Raw genomic sequence first — 25,808 nt, 5'->3', positions numbered from 1 at the left:
TCTCTCTCTCTCTCTCTCTCTCTCTCTCTCTCTCTCTCTCTCTCTCTCTCGTCTCCATCTCTAGAGAATTAGGTATACAAACTAAGGAATGTTAATCCTTTGCTTTTCAGTGACTTTTAAATGGTTTCCAGCTTAATTGAGACAGGGTGTTTCTACCTTTTAAGCAATCTTATGAAACTGGACTAAATCTCTGTAACGCACAAACAGTTTTATCCTGAATGTTAACTCAGAACTTGGAGACCATTTCATGCCATGCCTGCAGCCACTGCATCGCCTGTGCGCTCAGTACCCGCCGTTTTTCTACATTGGAATGGATGGTCGCCAGGATAATGTCAGCCCCCATCATAGACCATAAGTCTCCTTAAGGGCAGAGATCCATTACATTTTTGCTGTCATAGCGCCAGCGCATTACCTTGTCTATAATTGTTACTCAAGAAATAAATTATGGATGGATGACTCCATCCCACAGGAAGCAGAGTTTCCCACATCCTCATCTTTTGGTGGACTTCTCCTTCCTCCTCTTTCTCATTCTGTCTGAAACCTGCCTCTCCTTGGCAACTCTCCCCTGTCGGAAGAGGCTCAGTTTTCCTTCACCCCTCGCTGTTGACCTTCGATCCACTCCCATCACCATTCCTGCCTGTTTTGCTTCCAGTATTGTGTGGATTCTTTTTTGAAATACGTGCCATCCTGCTGAGTTTCTCTTACCATCTCTTTGCTGCTGTGATTTCCTGATTTCCTGGTGACTTCCTCATATGCACCACATTAGGTTCAGGCTTTGCTACTGCACCCAAGCCTTGCGGTTATCCTGAGGGCATTCAGTTCCCGCATGCTAATCCCTTCTCTCTTGGATCTTCACTTTCTCCCTCCCTCCAGGCTCTTTCATCTCAGCCCATAAACATGCTTGAGCATCGCCCCACACCTCGTGAACGTAAAACAAATAAACTTTTTCCTTTACCTGCTGATTCCTAGTACAAACGAAGTCCCAGGTTCTTGGAATTTAACAGAACATTTTCTTAACTGCTCTGGAAGTTTTCTTACAGAGCAACATAAATGTCAAGCATTTCTCCATTTGTGTTTTCCCCCCTTAAGATACCAGTATAACAGGAGATATTTGATTCTCAATTGAAAGTTGAGATAGGAGAGGTGATGTTTTCTGTTCGGATTGGAACAAAAACTTGCTGGTTGCCAGTCTTCGAGAATGATTCCTGGTAACTGGGCATGTTACATTATGTAGTCAGATATTTGCCGTCACGACCCTGGGCTGCTATGCAAAGGGCCTTGTAATTCTCCCAGTTTCTGATGTAGTTAGTGAATCAGAAGTCTAAAGTAGCAACACAGAGCTCAGTATCCCTAATATCGTTATGAAAGAATTTGGTTTCAGGTTAAAAACATGGGTTCATGGTTTTCTAGATGGTTTCCTAGTTTTCTGAGAGATTCAAATTCTCATGTGTAGTGCTTGAAAAGAATGGAAAAAACAAAAACAATTGGGATTTAGTTGCAATTGAGTTAGATGATTTACCTTTCCTAGTAAAGGCTACTACCTCCTTAATGTAATCAACCTCTAAGAGGTAAACTTAACTGTGCTTTGGTGTGAAAGACCACCCCAAATAACTTCTTTAACTTCAACTCTGATTTCTTGCTAATGTGCCAGTACTGTATTTCTGATTGTCTGCTGACATCTTCCCCTGAATGTTCATGGTGCCTGAGCTCAAGCCATAGATCTTGTCTCCAAGTCCCCATCTCCTCTTTACATCCCACCACGTCCTCAGAGAGGCTCTGGCCATGAGCTGCCTGTGCCTTCTCCAGGCAGGTCCTCAGCCTCCTTCCTTCCTCCTCAGTATCTCTTGGAGCCACTCATCATTTCCAGTCCATTTTCTCTCTTCCTGTCCAAGTTCAGATGCCTGGGCTGTCACAGTCACCTCTTAACTGAATGACAGGGATATAAACCTGAGTGCCTTGGGGACTCTGTATGACTAATTGACATAAATTCTGCCAGCTTTCTGCCTGCCATTGTATGAGCCTATGGCTTGTATCTGTCTCCTAGTGTCCTGAGTTCCATTGTCTAAGGTTTCATTTCTGCCTTGTGGGGGATAGTCCAGAGTTTTACATGTGGCCACCAGGCTCTTCACAGAACTTGGTGTGACTGCCAGGGGACTGCAAAGAGAGTTAGTCACATTTTATGTAGACTCTCATGGATCTTTTGACCCAAAGATATTGGTCCAGATTTAATGTGTTATTTTAATAATACTTCTGTTACCTTCCTCCTCTATGGGAAATTTTTCGTAATTTTGTTGGGGGCAGAATGTAACCACTCACTTCAAAATCGTGAAATTTCATTAGATTTGTAAAAAAATTTTTACTGACTTTAGCATATATTTTATTTATTTATTTTTATTTTTTGGCCGTACCACGCAGCATGTGAGATCTTAGTACCCGGACCAGGGATCGAACCCGCTCCCCCTGCAGTGGAAGCGCCAAGTCTTAACCACTGGACCACCAGGGAAGTCCCGAATTTCATTATATTTTATTTTACAATTTATATCTAAGGTCTGCCAGCTTCTCTCCTAAAGTTTCATCCCTGTGTACACGCTCAGCATAAACTGAGTGGTCACCATCTTCACATAGAGATGACATTCTCTCTCACTTGGTAGTTTGTCCACTGGAGACGTGTCAACTTTTTCTTCCTTTCCACAAGCACAGCACACCCTCCATACACCATGACCTGCTCCCCACCCCAGACTCTGAGGGTTGTTGGCTCAGGAAGGGAAGGAAGGTAGGAAGTTGGTTTGTTCCTTTCTTATTTCTCTGTAGCACACTTCTTGCTATTCCTAAACACAACCATCATATCTGTTCCTGGAACACTTTGCTTATAGCAATAACAGTGATATATGAAACTTAAAATGCTTTTGTTTATATTAAAGTTGATTTTCTGTTTGCAGAGTGACCCTTTTCCTATTCAAGCAGAGTTTCTTCAAACCCTAAATACAAGTGACATTATTTAATCTGTTAAATACCCCGTAGCAGGTCTCGGGGACATTGTTCATGTCGGTGCGCCAGGATGTCATACAGCTGCACAGACATGCTCCCTTCTGTAGGCCCCTCGTCCACAAGCTTAAACTCTGAAATTCTCTGCAGTGTCTGCAAGACAGATGGAAGTCTTTAGTAGCTTTTCCCTTTGGGGGTTTAAAAATAATGGCTGCCTCTGTTAGAAAAACAAGTCAAAAAACTGATGGTATCAAATTTCTACAATTAATCCTATGTTAAATAAGGATTCTGTGCAATCAAATGACTGTAGTCAATATAAGTGAAGAGGACACACTGCCTGCAACCAGCATGAACTTAACTGTGGTGACAGTGGGCGTTGTTTTGGAGAGTAAAACAGTATCTGCCCTATCTCGTTGGGTTAGTCCAAAGAAGCAGTTGGGCATAGAATTGAATTATTATTCATTAGGCTTTATGTCTTGCCTTCTCTTGAAATATAGCCCAATTCCCACCCACAATCCCCTGACCCATCTTGTGCAAAAGGGATACTCAGGAGGCAGATGACTTGAGTTTAACCCTCTGACCAGCTGTGTGACCTTGGGTAAATTGCTTGGTCTCTCTGGACTTCAACTTCCTCATTTATAAAATGGAAATACTAATAGCAACTATTTTATAGGGTTGTGGTGACAGCAAGGCAGTAGTCATGAAGCACTTAGAACAGGTCTTAATGTGGTGATGTAGGCCTGTATTGATCGTATTGAGCCTTGCGATCATTTAACTTAGTCTTATAATTTCAGCAGTGAAATATTGGGGTCCTTGCGCAAGGTCACAGGGCCAGTTAAGTAGCGGAGCTGGGTCTGTGACTCAGTTCTCTTCTTGGCTTTACAGTAAACCATCCCAAGTGGATGGTCAAAACCCAGCACATTAACTGAGATTTATTGCCTGTCCTAATTGTGTGACATCTTCTTTGCTTTTTGCTCTGCAGTCTTACTCCTCTTTCAGAGGTACTAGGAGGTGCTGCTGGTTCACCATGAGTTTAACTATAATATTCCAACGAGGACAGCCTGAGAGAATGGGGAAAAAAAAAACACTGATCAGGAATCAGATGACCTAGACTATGTCTCTGCCACTAGTTAATTATTCGGAAAGCCACATAGCCTTCTTGGGTCTCAGTGTCCTCATATATAGGACTTTAATATATAGAGAGTAATGTGTAGAACTCCTGTGATAAACAGAGTTGTTCCTGTAATGGATCATGTTACACTCAGTGTTTCTCTGAACCGCGTTGCTCAGACTACTGCCTGCTCTAATATGCAGAATAAGACTAAACATAAAGCTGTCATTATTTACAGAAAATAAACTGCTTCACCATCATTAAGCTTGCTGAGGTGAGCTTCTAATTTAGCACGGCTTCGGGGCAACCTCAAAAAATGGTGGAAAGGTAGATTAGCTTTCTCAGAAATCTAGTAAGGGGAAGGAGATATTATTTACGTGTTCCAGGTAAAGAAAATGGAAATGATATCCTTTCTAAAAGCAAGAGCTGTGAAAAAGCTCATCATGTTCAAGTCCTCTCCCATCTGAGGTCTTGCTGAGATAGCTGGCATATTTTTCATTTTGTACCTATAGGTAGCTTTGCTTTGAGATGCTCGTGTATTTCGATGAGTCTCACAGACACGATGTTCGGTGAAGGAAGACAGACACAAAAGAGTATGTTGCATAATTGCGCTAAGTTGAAGTTCAAGAACAGGTAAAACAAATCAGTGGCGACGGAAGTCAAAACACTGGTTATTTGGGGGCATGGATGGAGAGGATGGTATTGACTGGGAAGGAACACAAGCAGGTTTTCTGGGCCTGGAAATGACCTAGACCTTGATCTGGATGGTGGTTGCATGTACAAAATCATTTGCTTGCTGTATGCATGTTATACCTCAAACATAATTTTGAAAAATCTTCATAGTATTAATCTCAGTGACAGTGGGAAATACTGATTTCATCCCAAGTCCCTTTAGCTACCTTTTTTTTTTTTTTTTTTTTTGCGGTACGCAGGCCTCTCACTGTTGTGGCCTCTCCTGTTGCGGAGCACAGGCTCTGGACACGCAGGCTCAGCGGCCACGGTTCACGGGCCCAGCCGCTCCGCGGCATGTGGGATCTTCCCGGACCGGGGCACGAACCCGCGTCCCCTGCATCGGCAGGAGGACTCTCAACCACTGCCCCACCAGGGAAGTCCCCCTTTAGCTAACTTTATCATTTCTTTCAAGTGATAGTGGAATGGAAATTGGCAACTTGGGAGGCAAATTATAGTCTAGTATATAATTAATTAGCTGGTGAATAAATATTAGTCTTCCTCCAGAGAAACTAAAATTCCTTCATTTTACTCTATTGCAGCAACGTTTTTCTATTCTTTTTTCTTTCAAATAAAAAAAAATTTTTTTTTGAGGTCTAGTTTCAATCGATTAAAGTAAGGTCAGGTGCAGAAGGGGGCCACCTAGTCAATTACAATCCAGGTTTCACATGAGTCTCTGGACCTCTGCTCTTCTCACATACTTGGAAATGCTTGTGAAATTAACAACAACAACAAAAGTCAAAACTATCTACAGATTTACTGCTGGTGACAAGTATGATGTGACCAAGAAAGTCTATAGGTGATGCATGTAGAAGGGCAATTGGAGATATTTTTCTTTGAATTTAATTTCTTGTTTAATTCTGTTCTTTTTACTCTTGCTGCATTTCAAAAGATGGTGGCTAAACAATTTAAAATATATTTTTAGCCATGGTTATTACCTTAATGCTGATTATTTTTAAAAGGAACCAGCAGCAGGTGAAAAGCAGTTTTCTTCTGCATCATATAAGATCTAGTCTAACTCTAAAATTGTATTTTTCTCAGATTTTTAAAGTGTTATATACATTGATATATAGAAAGTTCAAAAATTCTCTAGCTCCTTTTTAAAAATTTCACATTTAACCATTTCACACATTCAAGGATAGGACTTTATAAGTTTGTGTTTTTTTTCTATAAATATGTCTCATGTGTCTCTTATGAGCACAGTGCTGTGATAATGAGAACATTTTTCTTGGCATTACTTTAAAAGGTCTGCCATCCTTAATTTGTTCACTTTCAAGGCATTCCCTCCTTGATTTCCACTGGAAAGGCTACTCATCTTGGCCGTCCCAGTTCAAGGCTCCCCATTCCCTGTGAAATAGTCCCAAGCCACCCCAGCCAGAGTTCACTGTTCTCTCTGCTTTTGCCTTTATTCCAGCACCTCCCCAGTTGGCTGGCATCATTGACCACTGATCACGTCTGCTTCCCCCACCTTACTGTGAACTCTGTAAGAGGAGGAATCCTGTCTTACAGTTTGCTGACTTAAAGCAGCCCTTGCACTATGGTGGTTAAGAGGGCCAGCTCAGGAGACAGACAGACCTGACTTCTGATCCAAGCTCTAGGCTACCTGCTCGGTGTGTCACTTGAGGAAGATACCTATTTATTCATTATCTAGTCATATATTTAGTTGATAAATATTTATTTAACCTTTCTCTATTATGAATATAAACACACACACACACACACACACACACACACACACGATGTCCCAGATACTGAATTAGATGCTTAGTCTCTGTGTATCTGAGTTACCTCATCTCAAAAATGGGACCAATAATGGTACTTATCTCAGAGCTATTGTAAGAATTAGCACGAGCTAATGCAGGTAAAGTCAGTAACACAGTGCCTGGCACACAGTAAATACTCAATAAATAATAGTGATTATTAATTCTGCTCTTAATAAAGTGCTTGTGAATTTCCACTTTCAGGAAAGAATGAAACCCAGGATGGGTCAGTGACTAGTCCATGGTTGGGTCTGCTCATCAAACCTCTCACACCAGTGTGAGCTGTGGGATTTCTGTTCCGGAATTATACCACTCTTCTCCCATGCCCATGAGTTCAGGGAAAAAATGGATAAGCTAGAAAAGCTATCCTCCATTGTCATGAAATAAATTTCAGTCTTTTAAATTTACTTTTGATTCCCAAATAGAAGTTTATTGTTGAAAATAATTGAGCTTCAGTGATTTAAAAATAAAGTACAAGTAACTTAAAACATTTTTATTCCCAGATGTGTCATTCTATGTTAGCAGCACATGCTACTAGTACCGCACACACGCATGCGTTGGGGGTTGCCTCTGTCTGTGTGGTTCCACAGTCACTGTGACCAGTAGTAACTGGGCCCATTGTCTACTCTTTTGCAAGATATTAGATACCACTTACCTTATTGGGATCCATCCATCATGTAATACAAAGTGTTGAAACAGCAATTTGATGACCTGTAAATATTCTCTTAGTGATAAAATACTGGGAGTTGAAAGTATTTAATAAAGGGAGATTTTGGAGGGAAAAATGGGCAATTCTAAAACATATTACTTCCCAAAACTTAGAGCAGAAATCTTTACTGTTGATAAATGACACCACCCCTGAGGTCTCTCCACAACTGATATCGTGTCCCCTAGGAATCTCCTAAGTCCTCATGCTCTCCTTGCTAGTTAATCCACATTTAAAAAAATGAACCCCTTATTTTAGAATAGTTCTAGATGTGCAGAAAAATTGCAAAGACAGTACAGAGAGTTCTCATATACCTCCAGCTTAGTTTCTCCTGTTGTTCATCTCTTAAATGAGTAGAATACATTTGTTACAACCAAGGAAGGAGTTTTGGTGCATTATTATTGACGAAACTCCACAGTTTGTTAGGTTTTCACTAGTTTTTCCCTAAGATCCTTTTTTTTGTTGTTGTTCCAGGCTTCCATCCAGGATACCACTTTACATTTGTTCATAATGTCTCCTTAGCCTCCTCTGGTCTGGGACAATTTCTCAAACTTCCCTTGTTTTAATGACCTTGAGGTGTGTTTATTGGTCAGGTATTTTGTAAATGTCCCTCAGTTTGGTTTGTCTAATGCTTTTCTTATGGTTACAATGGGGTTATAGGTTTCAACATCTGATTCTCATCCATCATATCAAGGGTCCATGCTCTCAACATGACTTATCACTGATCAAGTTAACATCCATCATTTGGTTGAGGTAGCGTTTATCAGGTTTCTCCACCGTGAAGTCCCTCTTTTTCCCTACCTTTCCATACCGAAGTCTTTTTTTTTTTGTAATTGTATATATTTATTTTTGGCCGCACTGCACGGCCTGTGGGATTTTAGTTCCCTGACCAGGGATCGAACCCAGGCCCTCGGCAGTGAAAGCGTGGAGTCCCAACCACTGGACCTCGAGGGAATTCCCTATACCGAAGTCTTTCGAAGGAAGTCACCATGTATAGCCCACATTTCAGGGGTGTGGAGTTAAGATCCACCTTCTTGAGAGTGGAATATTTATATAAATTAATTGCATTTCTTCTGTACAGACTTTTCTGTTATCCCACGTTTATTTATTTATTCAGTATTTATTCGGTATGGACTCACAGATATTTATTTTATACTTTGAATTATTTTCTAATACTACACTGTTTATTTTATTGCTCAAGTTATTCCGTCTTTGGCCTGTGGGACTCTCTTAGTTGGCTCCTGTGTGACTTTGACATTCTCTCATCAGAATGTTTTTTGAGTGCTTGTTTACTTTCTGGCACTATAAGATGCTCCAAGCTCATCTAGTATTTTCCTTGCTCCAACCCTAGAAGCAGCCATTTCTGGAAAAAGGTGTGATTCCTTTTATTGGAGAGTGCTATTAGAAACCAAGATCTGAGTGCTCACGGGGGTGTCATTGCTTCTAGGCCCTCAGAATGAACAGGAAATACATGTGTGTATACTGAGCCATGTATATACACATACCTATTACCTATCTGTCATTTATCTATCTATCTCCTTCTTTCTCTCTCTCTTGCCAAAACAGGGGTTCATACTGATGCCTCCAACTCTAATTCAGTGCCACATGGATCATTCTAGCTTCCCCCTTGCTTATCTGTAACCCTCCTTTCCAAGACTGACAAATCTGGCTCCTAACATCCACCATCTATTTGTTCCATCCAGTTTACAAGTATACCAGTTTCAGAATTAACTCCTAACGCCATGTAATGCCACACATTTTTATTCTTCTGTTCCTTTTCACTTCCTTTCCACTGGTCATTCATTCTACCCCCGAAAGGAAGAGATTTGATCCAACCCACTGTAAATGCTGATTAGCAAGAGAGTAAGGCTCTCCTTTAGACAACTCAAGACAAGGATAGCCACTTGGCTTCCCTAATCCAATCTCATCTGCGACGGCTCATAGCATCCGTTCCCTCTGACCTTGTTGTCTGCTTGGTTCTGTGCCCAGAACTGGTTGTATGCCCCTCTCTGACAGCATGTTTTCTAAGTTACTGTTTTGTGAGAGAGAGGCCTCATGTAAGGGTAGGAAATAAAGTTAAATCTTCCCTAAGTGCAGCCCTAATGTTTCTTTGCCATGTGTTCTGTGGCCTTTAAAGAGGAAGGTGACAGAATTATAGTGGAAACATAAAAACTGTAATAGAAATAAAATATATATAGTGATATTATTACATAAGCATAATAACTTACAAAGGCACAAAGAAAATAGACTAGAAGCCATATATTAAGGAAATAAACTTTGGTTTGCTTGTTTTCTTACTTCTTTTCAGTACTTGATTTTTTAAAATAAATTTATTTATTTTTGGCTACGTTGGGTGTTCATTGCTGCACACGGGCTTTCTCTAGTTGCAGCGAGCGGGGGCTACTCTTTGTTGCGGTGTGCAGGCTTCTCATTGTGGCTTCTCTTGTTGCAGAGCATGGGCTCTAGGCGCATGGGCTTCAGTAGTGTGGCATGCAGGCCCAGTAGTTGTGGCTTGCGGACTGTAGAGTGCAGGCTGAGTAGTTGTGGCACATGGGCATAGTTGCTCCGCGGCATGTGGGATCTTCCCGGACCAGGGATTGAACCTGTGTCCCCTGCATTGGCAGGCGGATTCTTAACCACTTTGCCACCAGGGAAGTCCCTAAGTTCTTGATTTTTAAATGTCAGATGTTTTTGTACAATGCCCCTTTAATAGGTACATTCTTTGGTCCAATAAAATCACTATGAGTAGTACTGTAAGCATATACTTAGTACAGCAGAGTATTGTCAACACTTTTTTTTTTTAACCACGTATGAGTTCACTTTGTTTTTGTTATTACTGGGCTTCAAAAATGTATTCTCATTAACCTTCAGATATGTAAGGATAGGGACTTCCCTTGTGGCACAGTGGTTAAGAATCCACATGCCAGTGCAGGGAAGTCGGGTTCGAGCCCTGGTCCGGGAAGATCCCACATGCCGCGGAGCAGCTAAGCCCGTGCGCCACAACTACCGAGCCTGCGCTTTAGAGCCCGTGAGCCACAACTAGTGAAGCCCGCGTACCTAGAGCCCGTGCTTCGCAACAAGAGAAGCCACTGCCACGAGAAGTCCGTGCACCGCAACGAAGAGGAGCCCCCGCTCGCAGCAACTAGAGAAAGCCCGCGTACAGCAACGAAGACCCAACGCAGCCAAAAAACTTTAAAAATTAAAAAAAAAAAAAAAGATATGTAAGGATATTTAGAGGACAGTTGAGGCCATCTTTACCACCGTTTTTTTTCAGAGTGGCTATCACTTTCTTTAGAATCAGTACAGGGAATTCTTTTATTGAGGTTCTTTTCTAAATGATCTTTCACCTATGAAATTTGTGAGGTGGAGTGCTCTGCCACATTTGTCTCACTTTCTCAGTGACTGAAATAATTGTGTGGAGAAAAACCAAAAATGAATATCTAGACTATTAGAGAACTATTGAACATTATAAAAATACTGTAAACTCGTATTAAATAGGATTAATTTTTCTAAGAATCCTTGTCATTCAGTTCTCATATCTCAAAGAAAAGACTCTCCAAGTCTATAATTTAATTTATATGATAATTATCTAGCTTCATTTATTTTTGGCTTCTGTGGTTACAGTAGCACTGGGATTGTCTAATTGATAAATTTCTGTTTAAATGAAAAGTAAAATCTTCATGTATTTTCTGGATCTTACTGGTTGGTGGTGCAGGGAAATCCTGTTAGGAATGAGCTTACTTTGGTGGGAAGATAGACTGAACTGTGTCGTTTAAAATGTCTACATTTGGGGCTTCCCTGGTGGCGCAGTGGTCGAGAGTCCGCCTGCCAATGCAGGGGACGCGGGTTCGTGCCCCGGTCCGGGAAGATCCCACATGCCGCAAAGCGGCTAGGCCCGTGAGCCATGGCCGCTGAGCCTGCGCGTCCGGAGCCTGTGCTCCGCCACGGGAGAGGCCACAACAGTGAGAGGCCCGCGTACCGCAAAAAAAAATAAATAAATAAAATAAAATGTCTACATTTGAACAGCTAATGACTGTTTTTAAAAATATTTAAATAATATTTACTTGGCTGAATATTCTGTGATAACCTAAGTGGGAAAAGAATTTGAAAAATAATGGATACTTGTATGGGTATAACTGAATCACCTTGCTGTACACCTGTAACTAACACATCATTGTTAATCAACTATACTCCAATATAAAATTAAAAGTAAAGGAACTTATTTACAAAAACAAAAGTAGAGTCACAGATGTAGAAAACAATCTTATGGTTACCAGGAGATAAGGATGGGGGGATAAACTGGGAGATTGGGATTGACATATATACACTATATAAAATAGATAACTAATAAGGCCCTACTGTACAGCACAGGGAACTCTACTCAATACTCTGTAATGGCCTATATGGGAAAAGAATCTAAGAAAGAGTGGATATATGTGTATGTATAACTGATTCACTTTGTTGTACAGCAGAAACTAATACAATATTGTAAATCAACTATACTCTAATAAAAATGTTTAAAAAATAATTAAAAGTAAATAAATTTTATTAATCTCCTCCTCAAGGAGATTTTAAATAAATTAATTAATTAAATTAAATATTTTTAAATGTTGATTTCCAGTGTGGAAAAGAAAGTTCTGCTGAATGACAGGTCACTCTTCATAACATGTAAGTGGATCAAAGTAAACATTTAAAACAGGAAAATCAGGGACTTCCCTCGCGGTCCAGTGGTTAAGACTCCGCGCTTCCACTTCAGGGAGCACAGGTTTGATCCTGGGTTGGGGAACTAAGATCCTGCAGGCCGAGTGGCACGGCCAAAAAATAATAATGATAAATAAATAAAAAGATGGATGTTAAAAAAAATAAAAATAAAACAGGGAAATCAGACTTTCATCTGGGCTTTACCTGGCAATTTGTTCTTATCTGTGTGTAAATGCCACATTCACTAGATTTGTTGTGAAAAATTGTTTTGAAAGTTTCAAAGTGACTTTAATGGTAAATTGGTCCAAAAGAAAAATAATAGAATTATCAATGGTCCTGGCAGTATCGTAGGTGTTTGGAGGAAAGAAGGGAGTAAATATTCTGTTTATACTACTCCAAATCAGGTGGCAGTCCCCTTCATGTTCATGATTTACAAGAAGTACAATGGCAGTGTGGCCACCTGTGCCGACGTATGGTTCCTAATTGCAAGTGTGGTTTACTGTAATAGCCCAATAATTACAAAATTACAGGTGGATTCATTCAATCAGGAAAAAGGTATTTGTGTGCGTGCTCTGCTGTGGTCATTGGCACTGGCCCAGGCCCTTCCGGAGTAGAGACAAAAACTAAAACTGTAAATGCAAAATAAAGAAAGGTATGGCAGTTAATGTCTTATGTAGCTATGAATTTAACGTGAGGGCTTTCATTTTTCAACTACCTCATTCAGTCTCCCCATCTGTCACCTTCTGTCACCTAAGGAATATTTAATTTTTGTTTTCATTTGTTTTTGTCTTCAGGAGAAAAAATAGACTATTCCTTAGTGGTTCAGATCAAAAGCAGAATTTTGACGGAGTGTCAGGGAACCGGATATGTGGGTTGAGAGAAAATGAGAACTAAATGTGTGTCTTTAGCCACGGAGGTGAATTTGAGACGGTAACTTTAGTTCCCATGTTTGTAATAGTCAGTCCTTTTATATTTCACAGCATTTAAATTGTTCAAAATTGAGCCTTCAGTGTAAAGTCTCAGTGGAGAAGAAATACCATATGGTCAGTTTCTCCCTAGATTTGCCCCTAGTTTAAGGAGGGCAGTTGGACAGGAGTGGAAGTAAAGTAAATAAGGATTTTACATTTTAACTCTGGCTTAGCTTCCAAATTAGTCCTTCCCATCTCTGCCTGCTGCACTGTGGCCAACGTGGCTGGGCTAAAGTAGGGTTAGGAACCATTTACAGAAGAATCAGTCACTGCCGAACTTGCATTTCTGCCTGAAATTAGAGTTGACTTTATGAGTGGGAAGACAGGATTTATCATTCTTGTTTGGAAGCAGAACTTATAAGGATTAAGGTATTGGCATTGTATTGACTGTCTTTTTTCATTCAGTTTAAGATTTTCCTGGTTCTTCGTATGTCAAGTGATTTTTGATTGAAACTTAAAACATTTTTGTATTATATTATGAGACTGTAAATGTTATGGAAACCTTTTGTTTTAACTGGCTTTGACACCTCTCCAGCAAGGGAAGTGAGGAGTGCCACCTCATTACTGCCAGGCAGAGGTAAAAACCCAGGTTCTCCCTTCATCCTCTGTTGATATCTGGAGGCAGAAATGGGGGGAAGGGTCTTCATTACTCTCGGGCACCGTTCAATTTCCAGATCCCCATGTGGTCTCTACTGACACCATAGTGGGTGGGGGTGGTCTTGTTCCCACTGGGCAGTGGTTTGGTGTGACCCCAATACTGGCGGGAAAGGAGAAGAAAAGATACCTCATTACTGGGTATGGGTGGAAGACCAGGTTCCCACACGGTCTCCACTGACACTATAGAGGATGCTTCATTAACAGCTGGCGCACAGGAAGGTCCTGGCTCCCTAGTTGGTCCTCTCTGACGCCACTCTGATAGGGGTTTTGGGGCTACTCATTAGAGGGTAGAAGTCTAGTCTACCCACTCAGCCTTCCTTGGCTTGGATGGTCATAGTTTCTTCTGTGGTGTTTGGCTGGAGTGGAGCAGTTATTGTCTAAAAGTTTTCTGTCTTGCCAGGCTGTCCCTTTCCTGCTCCTTTGGCTAGAGAGAGCAGGCTTTTGTTGAGGCTTTTTTGGTCTGTGCCCATTGGTGTTTTCAGGTTCAGCTGCAAGTCTGGAATACATGAGACTAAAGGAAAACCCAGGGATCTTACCTCCATGTTGTTTCTTAGGTCCTGAGGTCCCAAGCTGGCCTACTTTCTTTTCACCTTATATAGTCTTTTCATGTTTCTTTGATATATAGCATTCAGGGGTTTTTTTAGTTGTATGTAGCAGAAGTAGGAAAAAGTAAGTCTACTCCATTTTCCTAGAAGCAGAGGTTCTTGCCATTCAATTTTTGTTTTATTTTTCCCAATATTTTATTGTGAAAGTTTTGGAGATGGAAGAATAATGCAGTTAATGACCACACACCCACCACCTAGATTCAGCACTTAACATTTTGCTATATTTTACTATATTGTAAATTTATCCATCTCCATTCCATCTATCCATCAATTTATTATTTTTGATGGACATCAGTACACTTCATCCCTAAACACGTCAGCATGCATGCCATTAATTGGACTTCACTACTTATTTATGTTTTTTTTAACGGTAGATTTTACATAAAGTAAAATGCACAATATCATAAATACCATTTGATGCATTTTGTATAATCCATCCTGTATTGAGATAATATCCATCACCCCAGGAAAATCCCTCAAGCCTGTTCTCAATTAATTCCCACCTCCATTTCACTGCAAGAAGCAACTACTGTTCTGGTTTTCTTTCTTTCTTCTTCTTTTTTCTGTTTTCCCATAAATTCATTTTGCCTTTTTTAGAACTTCATATAAATAGAACCACACAGTATGTACTCTTTTGCGTGTTGCTGTTTTTTTCCAACACAATGTTTTTGAGATACATTCACATTGTTTGTAGGTATCAATGGCTCCTTTTCTTTAGATTGCTGAGTGCTACTTCATTGCATGAAAAATACCATAGTTATCCATTCTTTAGTTGCTTCCCGTTTTTTGCCATTAAAATTTAATCTTCGGGGTAATATAAGTTAGCACCATCTTCTTTCTGTTATGAACAGAGTGTAAGGCAACTTAAGGTTTGGGGCCTTTCTTCTGATTGATGAAATGATTGAAGCACATAAAGATATGTTCTATTACCTACGACATCCATATTTTCCACGTATTTTTTGTCATTCGTGATAGTTATCAGTTTATTTGAAGCTAAAAACTTTTTGTAACAGAAGCAAAAGATAGTTTTAGTATAGTAAAATTTAGAGTTTAGCTTCTTGGCACTAGATTTTATTTTGTGAAGGAAAAAAAACCTGGTTTTAACTACACCATAACCGTCATTTTCATTACTGAGAATGCCAAACTAGTCTCTGGAGGAACATCCTGTTTCACTTAGAATACTCTATTTCTGCACAAAATATTGACGTAGTTGTTGCAGATGGATTCAGCTGTTTCGCAGACCCTCATTTATCTGGCCTTACCTTTTATGTAGGTCTCTTGTTTCTTTTCTGTTTCCTCAAAATGATTATCTAAGGGGACTGTAATTTCTGAATGATTGATTTATTGATTGATATTAGAGGAGCTCTACTGGCAGGGAAATGGGGCAAAATAAACTTTATGTGAGATTCCAATTAAACTGGGCATGCTTACTTTGAACAGTGCAGGAAGACATAGATGATGTTGTTTCAAACTTTTATTACAGCTTTTCTCTGACTTGACTTTCTTTATACAGTTGACGGACTGGACAAAGCTTCTATAGCAAACTCAGATGGCCCGACAGCAGGCTCCCAAACACCTCCCTTCAAGAGAAAGGGGAAACTCTCCACCATTGGTAAAATCTTTAAGCCTTGGAAATGGAGGAAAAAGAAGACCAGTGACAAATTTAGAGAAACATCAGCAGGTAGGAACATCATAATTTTGTTGGAAGATAAATTGTTAAATTTTCCAAAAGGTAAAAAATTATATCTTGCAGGGTTTTTTTTTCAGGGAAAAAAATTAATCTATATTTGAAATGAAATTATTTCATTTAAGGGTGAAACAACTTAGGGTTCTGATCTGCCTTCTTTTTCTACTCACTTTGGCTTTCTAACATAGTCTTGTTTTTAAATATGTACTTGTAAATTCACATAAAAAATTAATGTGTAGGGAGAGGGAGGTGAAATGGAAAATTAGAAGTGGAAATGTTATTTGTCAGTATTGTAGCTGGAAGTATCCGTTTATACACACACATATGAATACTCTATTAATAATCTATCTGTCTACTTAGTTCCAGTAACACGATCCTATTTGTCAATGAAGAATTCTTTAAATGTCTTTTAAATGTATTTGTTCTGTGGGCAAAATTTAAATAGCTGTATGAAGGAAAAGTGTTGCTATATTTGTTAATTTTTAAATTTCCATCATGTCCTTAGGACAAATAAATGGTCTGTGTCCTAGAGGAGTCATAACCCTAATGGTGTGAAAACTTTTTATTGTTATTTTATTTTGTGGATTTGTTAAACCTTAAGGATTACATTATTTAGTACCCTTCATATGGACTTATGGAGGAAGTTGGCCTTAAATCTCAGGCCAGAATTAAGCCTGATTTAAGCAAATGTCCAGTATCAGGGTATTGTTTAAGGTGGAAAGGCGTTTATCTCTTGGTGTAAGTTTAGCTTTCTCCACGTGTGTTGTCTAAAATAATCCCTTCATCAGAATTCCTCACTGCACCAGAAACTAACATTGTCCGTTTATGTACAGGATCACAGAGCATATCTCACCGGTCTGTGCTGAGATAAGAGTTGGCCTTTAGTTCTAGAGCTGTGACATAAAAAGGAAAACACCATCAATAGCACAAGGGTGTAGGATAGAGACACCAGGGCTTCCTAAAGAAAATTGTCTCTGCTGCTTTTGCAGCTGTATCATTTCTTTGAGCATTTAATATTTAAAAAGAAATAATGATACTATTTCTGGGATTTGTTTCAAAATGATCCTGGAGGAGAGGGGAGTATAGATGAAAGAAGATCGGTCACAAGTTGGTCATTGTTTAAGCTGGGAGCTGGATATATGGGGTTCATTATTCTCATATCTCTACTTGTAGGTACTGGAAAGTTTTTGCAATAAAAAGATAGGCAAAGACAAAAGACTTGGCTTAGGAGCAAATAATGATAGTTTGCTTATTGAATCCTCTTTAGTTCCTAACTGGCTTCTTGGGTTTGGAGCAGTGTGAAGGGATAAACAGAGTGCTGTGCTGAGGGAAGACCTGGGTTCTAGTTGTGTCCTTGCCACCAAGGTACCGTGTGACCTTGAGCAAGTCAGATCAGAGTTGAATGAATTGAATTCTAATGTGCTTTCAGTTCCAGATTCTGTTGTGGATCCTTAACTCCTTCCAGCCCCTGACTGGGCATCTTGTTCTGCTTTGTACTTCAGTTGTAGATGGAAATACACTGGTCTTCTTAAGTACTTCCCTCTCAGGTTTCCCTAAGCATTGGGGGAGTCTAGCTCTTCGAGTTACCATGGTTAACCAAGATGGGAATAGGGCTCTGGACAGTAGCATTAAGAAGACATTGAAAAGAGATGATGAATGTCTCTTCATTTGTCTCTCTTGCCCTTTTCCTGGGTCTGGGCTGCTACCTTCTCTCTCCCTAAAGTAGAAACAATTACAAAGAACTTCCCTTCATCTTTTCTTGTCACTCTTTTTAATTATTTTAATAGTAGGGAGGCAGTAACATTTCTACCAACCCAGAATATTTAAGAAAAGTCATTTTAGACAGCATTAAGTGTTATTTTATCTTATCCCATATTCATTGAGGATAGCCTAGCAATCTTTGTATTCTGTTTCCTTTTCAAATTCACACAAGATTTTATATAAGTTGAGCTCCAAGAAGTTATTTATGGGTACTATATTTCTAGCTCCTAAAGACTACCGAACCACATTAAAAACCTGAGAAAGTTATTAGATGTCTCATTAGATTGTTTTTTGTCTTTGCACCAAAATTGTGACATAACAGAATAAAGACAAGTGGATGTGTTAACAATTCATTGTGAATTTTTCTGCTACATTTACTTGCATCATTTCTTTTTAAACCCATGTTATTACTAATGTTTTATTTGAATTTCGTAAGATGTTATCAAGTGTCCCAAGTACTTTACTGTCACTATATATATATATATATTTTTTTTAAATTCAATTTCTGCTGAGTTTTATGGAATGTATTAGTAAAGCTTAAAATAAACGGAGGAACAAAGTGGTGTCACATGTTTTTTTCACACTGAGGAAAGATGTCGCATCTAGAGGAAAACTGATGCATTTGGAAATAACCAAGAGAAGGGTGTTTTCTTCTCTAATACATTGTCTCAAACAGTGAAATCTAGGGGTTTGGGTATGACCAAGGCCAGCTCCATCAAAGAACAGCTTAGGTAAGATCCATAATATTTGGGGATATGAAAGAATATGAATTTCTTCCAAGAAGAGTAACTCTTCTTCATTTGTCCTTCTCCTAAGCTCTTGGCTTTATAGTCGTATGGACATGAATCTTACTCTGTTCTATTACACAGCGATTAATACCACTTTTCCTAGTCTGGGTGTCTGTTGTAGGAATTTTAAATTGATGGTAAATAGGATGCAACACTGATTTATTAATGCCACTGTAATAAATGCCATTGTTCTCACATGTTCATGGTGGTGGAAGTTAAGAAAAGTCCTGTGTTCTGTCTGCTTGGTGGTCCTTGAGTCAACTAGATTTTGAAAGGCTGTCTTGTCCTATAAGGCTGGCTGGGCTTATGCCCCGACTTCAAGTTCTCTGGCCTTGTTTTAAAGTAGAAAGTTACCTGTATCTTCAGCTCTGTTTAGGATGGTCCATAGGCTATTGGGTTCTAGGCAGAGTAGTCTTTTCTATTTACTTTCCCTTGGTGATTCTTTTCTTTGGTTTTCATCTCCTGAGTGAAAGGGTCCTTCTTTGGTTCCACCTAAGCTCCATCCCTTCCCTAATTTTAGAACTCAAAATCTCATTTAGGGCTTTCCTGGTGGCTCAGTGGTTGAGAGTCCGCCTGCTGATGCAGGGGACATGGGTTCGTGCCCCGGTCCTGGAAGATCCCACATGCCGCGGAGTGGCTAGGCCCATGAGCCATGGCCGCTGAGCCTGCGCGTCCGGAGCCTGTGCTCCGCCACGGGAGAGGCCACAACAGTGGGAGGCCCGCATACTGCAAAAAAAAAAAAAAAATCTCATTTACACTTTTTTTTCCTACATAATCATTTCTTCCCCTTTTTTTTGCGGGGGGTGGTGGTGGGTAGGTAGTGGTGGTGGCTGAGGTGCCTCCCTTTGAGTCTTTACATATGCTTTCATCTCCCCAAAGCTGACAATACAAACAGGCTGTTCCTCTAACTTCTACATGGGCGGTTACAACTAAGACCAAAGGTCTTAAAAATCTACGCTGTGTCTGCTGCTTCCACTTCCCTCCTGCACTCTCATCTCTTTCCTTCTGCAGTCAGTCTGCCCCTGTATCCAGCACTGCAATGAGGGGACTCCAAGCCTCCCAATCCTGACATTTAGTGTTATTCTCTCATTTTCATCCATCTCAATCTCTACAAGATGTGCCATTGCTGTTGTGTCCTTCCTTGTTTTACAAAATAGCTCTTACTTGATTTACACAAGGTGTCATTATCTTGGTTGTCTTTGACTTTTCTTTCTCTTTTGTCCCCTCTCTTCCCCTTCCCATTTCCCCTGAACCTGTGCAAGAGAGGTTTGCTACCTGTCTCAGCCCTTCTCTTTTTGTGAACGTGCCCTTCCTCATCCTTCTTTCTTCTCAGTGCCCACATCTCTCGAACCCAGGCATATCTCCCCGAGCACCTCATGGGCAGTAGTGCCTGAGGGCTGTGTGTTAACTCAAAACCCATTCTTTTTTTTTTTTTTTTTTTCACAAAGCACAGAGGTGATCTCCCTGTGCTATGCGGCAGCTTCCCACTAGCTATCTAATTTACATTTGGTAGTGCATATATGTCCCTGCCACTCTCTCACTTCGTCACAGCTTACCCTTCCCCCTCCCCATGTCCTCAAGTCCATGCTCTAGTAGGTCTGTGTTTTATTCCTGTCCTACCACTAATCTCTTCATGACATTTTTTTTTCTTAGATTCCATATATATGTGTTAGCATACGGTATTTGTTTTTCTCCTTCTGACTTACTTCACTCTGTATGACAGACTCCAGGTCTATCCACCTCATTACAAATAACTCAGTTTCATTTCTTTTTATGGCTGAGTAATATTCCATTGTATATATTTGCCACATCTTCTTTATCCATTCATCTGTTGATGGACAGTTAGGTTGCTTCCATGTCCTGGCTGTTGTAAATAGAGCTGCAATGAACATTTTGGTACATGACTCTTTTTGAATTATGGTTTTCTCAGGGTATATGCCCAGTAGTGGGATTGCGGGGTCGTATGGTAGTTCTATTTGTAGTTTTTTAAGGAACCTCCATACTGTTCTCCACAGTGGCTGTATCAATTTACATTCCCACCAGCAGTACAAGAGGGTTCCCTTTTCTCCACACCCTCTCCAGCATTTATTATTTCTAGAGTTTTTGATGATGGCCAAAACCCATTCTTATGGTCTACATAGATCTACATTGAAAACGTGGTACATGCCAGGGACTGATTAATTTGCTTCTGGGTGTCAATTTTTTAATGAAAAAAATCAGAATTTTATAGTGAGAATTTTAAGAAACTTGCATCAGATTTTGCTCTCGCACAGTGAGGGGAGACATTCAGTTAGGTTGGACTGTAAGACCGCAGAGTTAGACAGAGAAATTTTGACAATGAGATGTTACAATGTCTACAAGCAGAAGAATTGCTGTGAATACGTGCTGTGTGTCCCCCGGTTTAGAAGAGAGGGTCTGTAGACCTATGACCACACTCAGTTCTTCCTCAAACCACTGAGTGACTGGGCAGGTGACTGGAGTAGCAACCATCTAATTCCACCCCTCCCTAAAGGTATCACAGGCTTTAAACAGGATATGAGATACCAACATTGATCTTTTACAAGAATGACTCTTTGACGTTGTTTAAGGCAATGGCACCAAACAGAGATCTTACAACTTGATCCTTTATTTTCTTCAACACATACCCACAGTTCATACTTAACATTGGCTTGACATCTAAAATGTCTTCAGTTTAATATCTTTACTTTTTTCATAACTTCTACTTTCACAAATACTTTTGTGTTTGGGGATAGTATTAAAATGTAATTTCTGGAATAGAAACAAAGTATTTTTGGTGAAGCAAGATAGAACATTTAAAGTTCACTTGGCAGCAGTAGCAGTCACCAGAAGGTTTCATTATGCTTGCCCTACTTGTCTTTCATGCATTAACTTAAACTTTCATTTTAGAGAGGGAAGGTACTGACACCTGCTCTGAATGAGCACAGAGAGGGAGCAGAGAGGGAGGGGGAAAGTCCTGTGTACAAATACTTTCCAAACCAAAGTAGATGCCCTGCCATCCCCAGCTACCCCTGCTATTGCAGACGTGGCTTTCTTTGGCATCCAGGCTTTGACCATGGAGTTCTTTGATTCGTCCTTGCTTTTTGCTGTCTTCTACATTCTATTAGTTCCTAAACCTTTGATTTATTTCTCCTAGTGCAGGCCTCTACCATCAGCCTTTCCTCTCGGTCCCCATTGTCTGGTCCTTATCACTCTATGTCTCAATTATTGCAGGTGGCCTCTTTGCTCTACTTAGGTATTAGCTGTCCTAGCTCTAGAAAGCTATGGAATGCTAGAGGAGGCAGGGAGAGGCTGGGTTCTGGCATTAAGCCTGCCTAGGAAGGAAACCTGACCCACCTAGTGAGGCTGACAGAGAAGATTCAGGGTGGCACAGCCTGTCAGGAACACTAGAGTAACCAAGATAACATCCGGATCTCAGGCCAGTAAATTGAGCAATGGGTCCTTCACAACAAAATGGCATGTGTTCCACCAGGTAGGGTAGCATAACAGAGCACCCAGCTGAGTGAGACTGGGAAATCCAAGCAAGCCTTAGGAGCCAGCAGGTTCTTTACTTAGTGGCAGTATTCATGGCAGATGGTGCTGGAACCAAAAAGACTCAAACTGGGTCCCCATCTTTGTTTTTTGTTTTTTTTTTAAGGAACCAGGGAATAGAGCTGGTAAACTAGGACAGGAAGTTACCAAAGGATTCAGGACAGAAACTCAGTGCTTGAAGTGGAACACAGGGGATAGGTCCGTGGGAGTGGTCTCCTCAGACCCCAGACCTCAGGTGCTGGAGCTCCTGTTGCTACAAGGGCACAGCCCAAGAGCTGGGTGGCTGGAGAGAGCAGGGATTATTGTGGTTTTGGGAAAATAGGTGGGGAAATCTCTCCCCTCCCTCCTCTATCTAGATCATCCTGGATACCACTACAGGAAGTCTTCCTCAGATGGAACTTTGGTCCTTTGCTTCTTGCCCCAAAAGTGTGACTGACTCCACGTTGTTTCCTAAGTGAATTCCAGACTTCTCAGCTCTCTGCACTGTAAACCAAACTGACCTTTCGTGTCTTATCTTTCTTTATTAGTCACTTGCCTTGGACTTCTGTCACCCAGGGTCCCTCGGTAAGCATGCCCAGAGCCTCTGTGTCCCCAGGCCTTTCTTCACGCTATTCTCCCTTCCTCTGAGCACCTTCCTCCTACAGCTGCACCTGGGAAAGTACTGCAAGCCATGCAAGGGTCCTAACAGGTCTCTTCTTTCCTGAGGATGTTCTTGACCCTGATTCTGCATCATCTAGTAGGAAGCTCCCCTCCAGTGCTCGTCCTCCTGTTATGACATGTGTACTTTGACGTCTTTCCTAGTTTGTGTGTCTGCTACCAATTTACTGTGTAAATTATTTGAGGGCAGAGACTATCTCACTCATCTTCGCCCCACTTCAAATGCTTTACCTGATAATTTGAACCTGGTATGTACTCTTAACATATGCCTTGAATTGGTTATTTATTGGCTATCCACTCTAACTAAAAATACAGCACTGGGTGCTTTAGGACTTTATAAAAGAAATTGAAGATTGAAAAAAATATCATGGAAAAAATAAAGACAATAAATTAAAATACAAACCAAAAACATGTACTCACCGTTACAGCCATGTACAACTATTAAAAAGCCAATAAAATAGTTAGGGGAAATTTCTTTTTCTTATCTTTTTGCCCTTATTTAAAAAGAAGTTACACTCCTAAATAAAGAAAATCAAGACAATTTATTTTCATTATAATTGTGACTTTTATTGGTGGTGTTAGTAATGGGGAAGGAATGCCCGTCCAGATTTTTAGATAACATTGTGCAAGTTATAGCCTTCTAAGAATCAGAGTAATTTGCAGAAAGTCATCTGCTAAAAGCTTTAATTTACTGAAGGTACTCTCACTCCCTAATAATATAATGGCTGTGTTTTTATTGAATGCTATTATGTGCCAGGTTCTGCTCCAAGAACTTTATTCATATTAACTCACCTAATCCTCAAAGGTTATAAAGTTTAAATGCTACTGTTATCCCAGTTTTACTGATGAGGACACTAAGGTCAGAAAATTCAAATGACTTGCCCAAGGAAACACACCTGGTAGGAGCCAAAAGCAGTATTTGAACCCAAGCAATATGGTGCCACAGCCAAATTTTTTTACCATTACCCTATGTGGCCTCTTTAGAAGATAACTTCATACTCAGACCAGTAAGGATTGATCATTGAAAGGTGACCCCAATACCTGGATTTGCTTCATATACTGGAATTTTTGCTGTAAGAAGGATTCGGTCTGACAAATTATTTTGATTCTACTTGACTAGCCTGATTTCAGCAGTATACACAGAAAAATGGTTGAAAATGATCAAAATTATATTTGGTTCATTTAAGATACTATTCTTTGTAATCATAGAGGCATAATGTTGCTGATAGTGACTATTTTCTATATCTAGAAGGTAGGGCAAAGTTAGAGGATTTTCCCAGGGTGATATTTGTTCAGGACTGATCTGGTTGCATTAATAAATGGCAGCCTTTTGATTTTCTCTATCTTGTTCCACTAAGAACATGGAAGTACCTTCATGTATCATTCACTCTCACACCATATTGGAGGAAGGGAAGAGAATCTCTCCCTCTTTCCAATTTACAGCAGCAGAGGTAAGTTACATAGCCCATGAAGACCACACAGCACATCCTGGTCCATGTAGGGCTCCTTGCTTATATGTTAGATAATACTCTTTTGTCCTCTCGACAGATGTTTATTGAACATCTACATCTACTATATGTCAGGCACTGTTGTAGACTCTAGTGATACAGCGGGAACAAAAGGATAAATTGCCTTCCCTTATGGGACTTAAATTCTAGCAGGGGTAGGAGACAGAGAGTAAACCCATTAAGTTAGTATATTAGAATGTGAGAGGAGAAAAAATAAAGCAAGGAGTAGGGAATGTGGGAGGGAAGTTCCAGTTTAAAATGGGGTGGTCAGGGACTTCCCTGGGGGTCCAGTGGTTAGGACTCTGCACTTCCACTGAAGGGACACAGGTCCGATCCCTGGTTGGGGAGCTAAGATCCTGCATGCTGTGCTGCCCGGCCAAAAAAAAAAAACCAAAACAAAACAAACCAAAAAAATTGGGTGGTCAGGGAATCTTTACCGGGAAGGCAACATTTGAGCAGAAAACAAGAGGGAAGAAAAGAAAAAGCACTCGGGGAAATCCTATTAAGTGATCACATGAGTTAGAGATGCATGCATTTTCTTCTGCCTAATAATGGTGTTAATGTACTGTGAATGTAATCAAGTATAAACTATCCAATAATTTAACAATCAAAATGCTTCACATTCATGAACCTCATGCTTGCTAATCTTTTATTTTTTATCTTTTTAAAAAAAATTTTAATTTTTTATTTTATTTTTTTTGCGGTACGCGGGCCTCTCACCGTTGTGGCCTATCCTGTTGCGGAGCACAGGCTCCAGACGCGCAGGCCCAGCGACCACGGCTCACGGGCCCAGCTGCTCCGCGGCATGTGGGATCTTCCCGGACCGGGGCACGAACCCACATCCCCTGCATCAGCAGGCGGACTCTCAACCACTGTGCCACCAGGGAAGCCCTATTTTTTTTTTTAATTGATTAATTTTATTTTTTGGCCACGCCATGCGACATGCAAGATCTTAGTTCCCCGACCAGGGATCAAACCCGTGACCCTTGAATTGGGAGCAAAGAGTTTTTGTTTTTGTTTTTTTGTTTTTTGAATTTTATTTTATTTTATTTTTAATACAGCAGGTTCTTATTAGTTATCTATTTTATACATATTAATGTATATATGTCAATCCCAATCTCCCAATTCGTCCCACCACCACCCCCACCCACTTTCCCCCCTTGGTGTCCATACGTTTGTTCTCTACATCTGTGTCTCTGTTTCTGCCTTGCAAACCAGATCACCTGTACCATTTTTCTAGATTCCACATATATGCGTTAATATACGATATTTGTTTTTCTAACTTACTTCACTCTGTATGACAGTCTCTAGGTCCATCCACATCTCTACAAATGACCCAATTTCGTTCCATTTTATGGCTGAGTAATATTCCATTGTATATATGTACCACATCTTCTTTATCTATTCGTCTGTTGATGGGCATTTAGGTTGCTTCCATGACCTGGCTATCGTAAATAGTGCTGCAGTGAACAATGGGGTGCATGTGTCCTTTTGAATTAATGTTTTCTCTGGGTATATGCCCAGTAGTGAGATTGCTGGGTCATATGATAGTTCTATTTTTAGTTTTTTTTTTTTTTTTTTTTTTGCGGTACGCGGGCCTCTCACTGTTGTGGCCTCTCCCATTGCAGAGCACAGG

The 25,808-nt window shown here is 40.3% G+C and overlaps 1 protein-coding gene across 1 annotated transcript in view; it reads left to right on the top strand.

Annotated features, from left to right (window-relative positions):
• Positions 1 to 25,808, top strand: part of PHACTR2 (phosphatase and actin regulator 2) — a 136,202-nt gene that overhangs the window by 33,565 nt on the left and 76,829 nt on the right. Inside the window, exon 2 of the mRNA XM_024122451.3 lies at positions 15,736 to 15,903. Within this exon, the coding sequence (XP_023978219.1) occupies positions 15,736 to 15,903 (168 nt within the window). The remainder of the gene's footprint in view (positions 1 to 15,735; positions 15,904 to 25,808) is intronic.

The sequence above is a fragment of the Physeter macrocephalus genome, chromosome 10, assembly GCF_002837175.3.
Source record: "Physeter macrocephalus isolate SW-GA chromosome 10, ASM283717v5, whole genome shotgun sequence".
Classification (NCBI taxonomy): domain Eukaryota; kingdom Metazoa; phylum Chordata; class Mammalia; order Artiodactyla; family Physeteridae; genus Physeter; species Physeter macrocephalus.
Note: the sequence above shows the minus strand (reverse complement) of the source record. Positions and strands in the feature narration are given on the sequence as shown.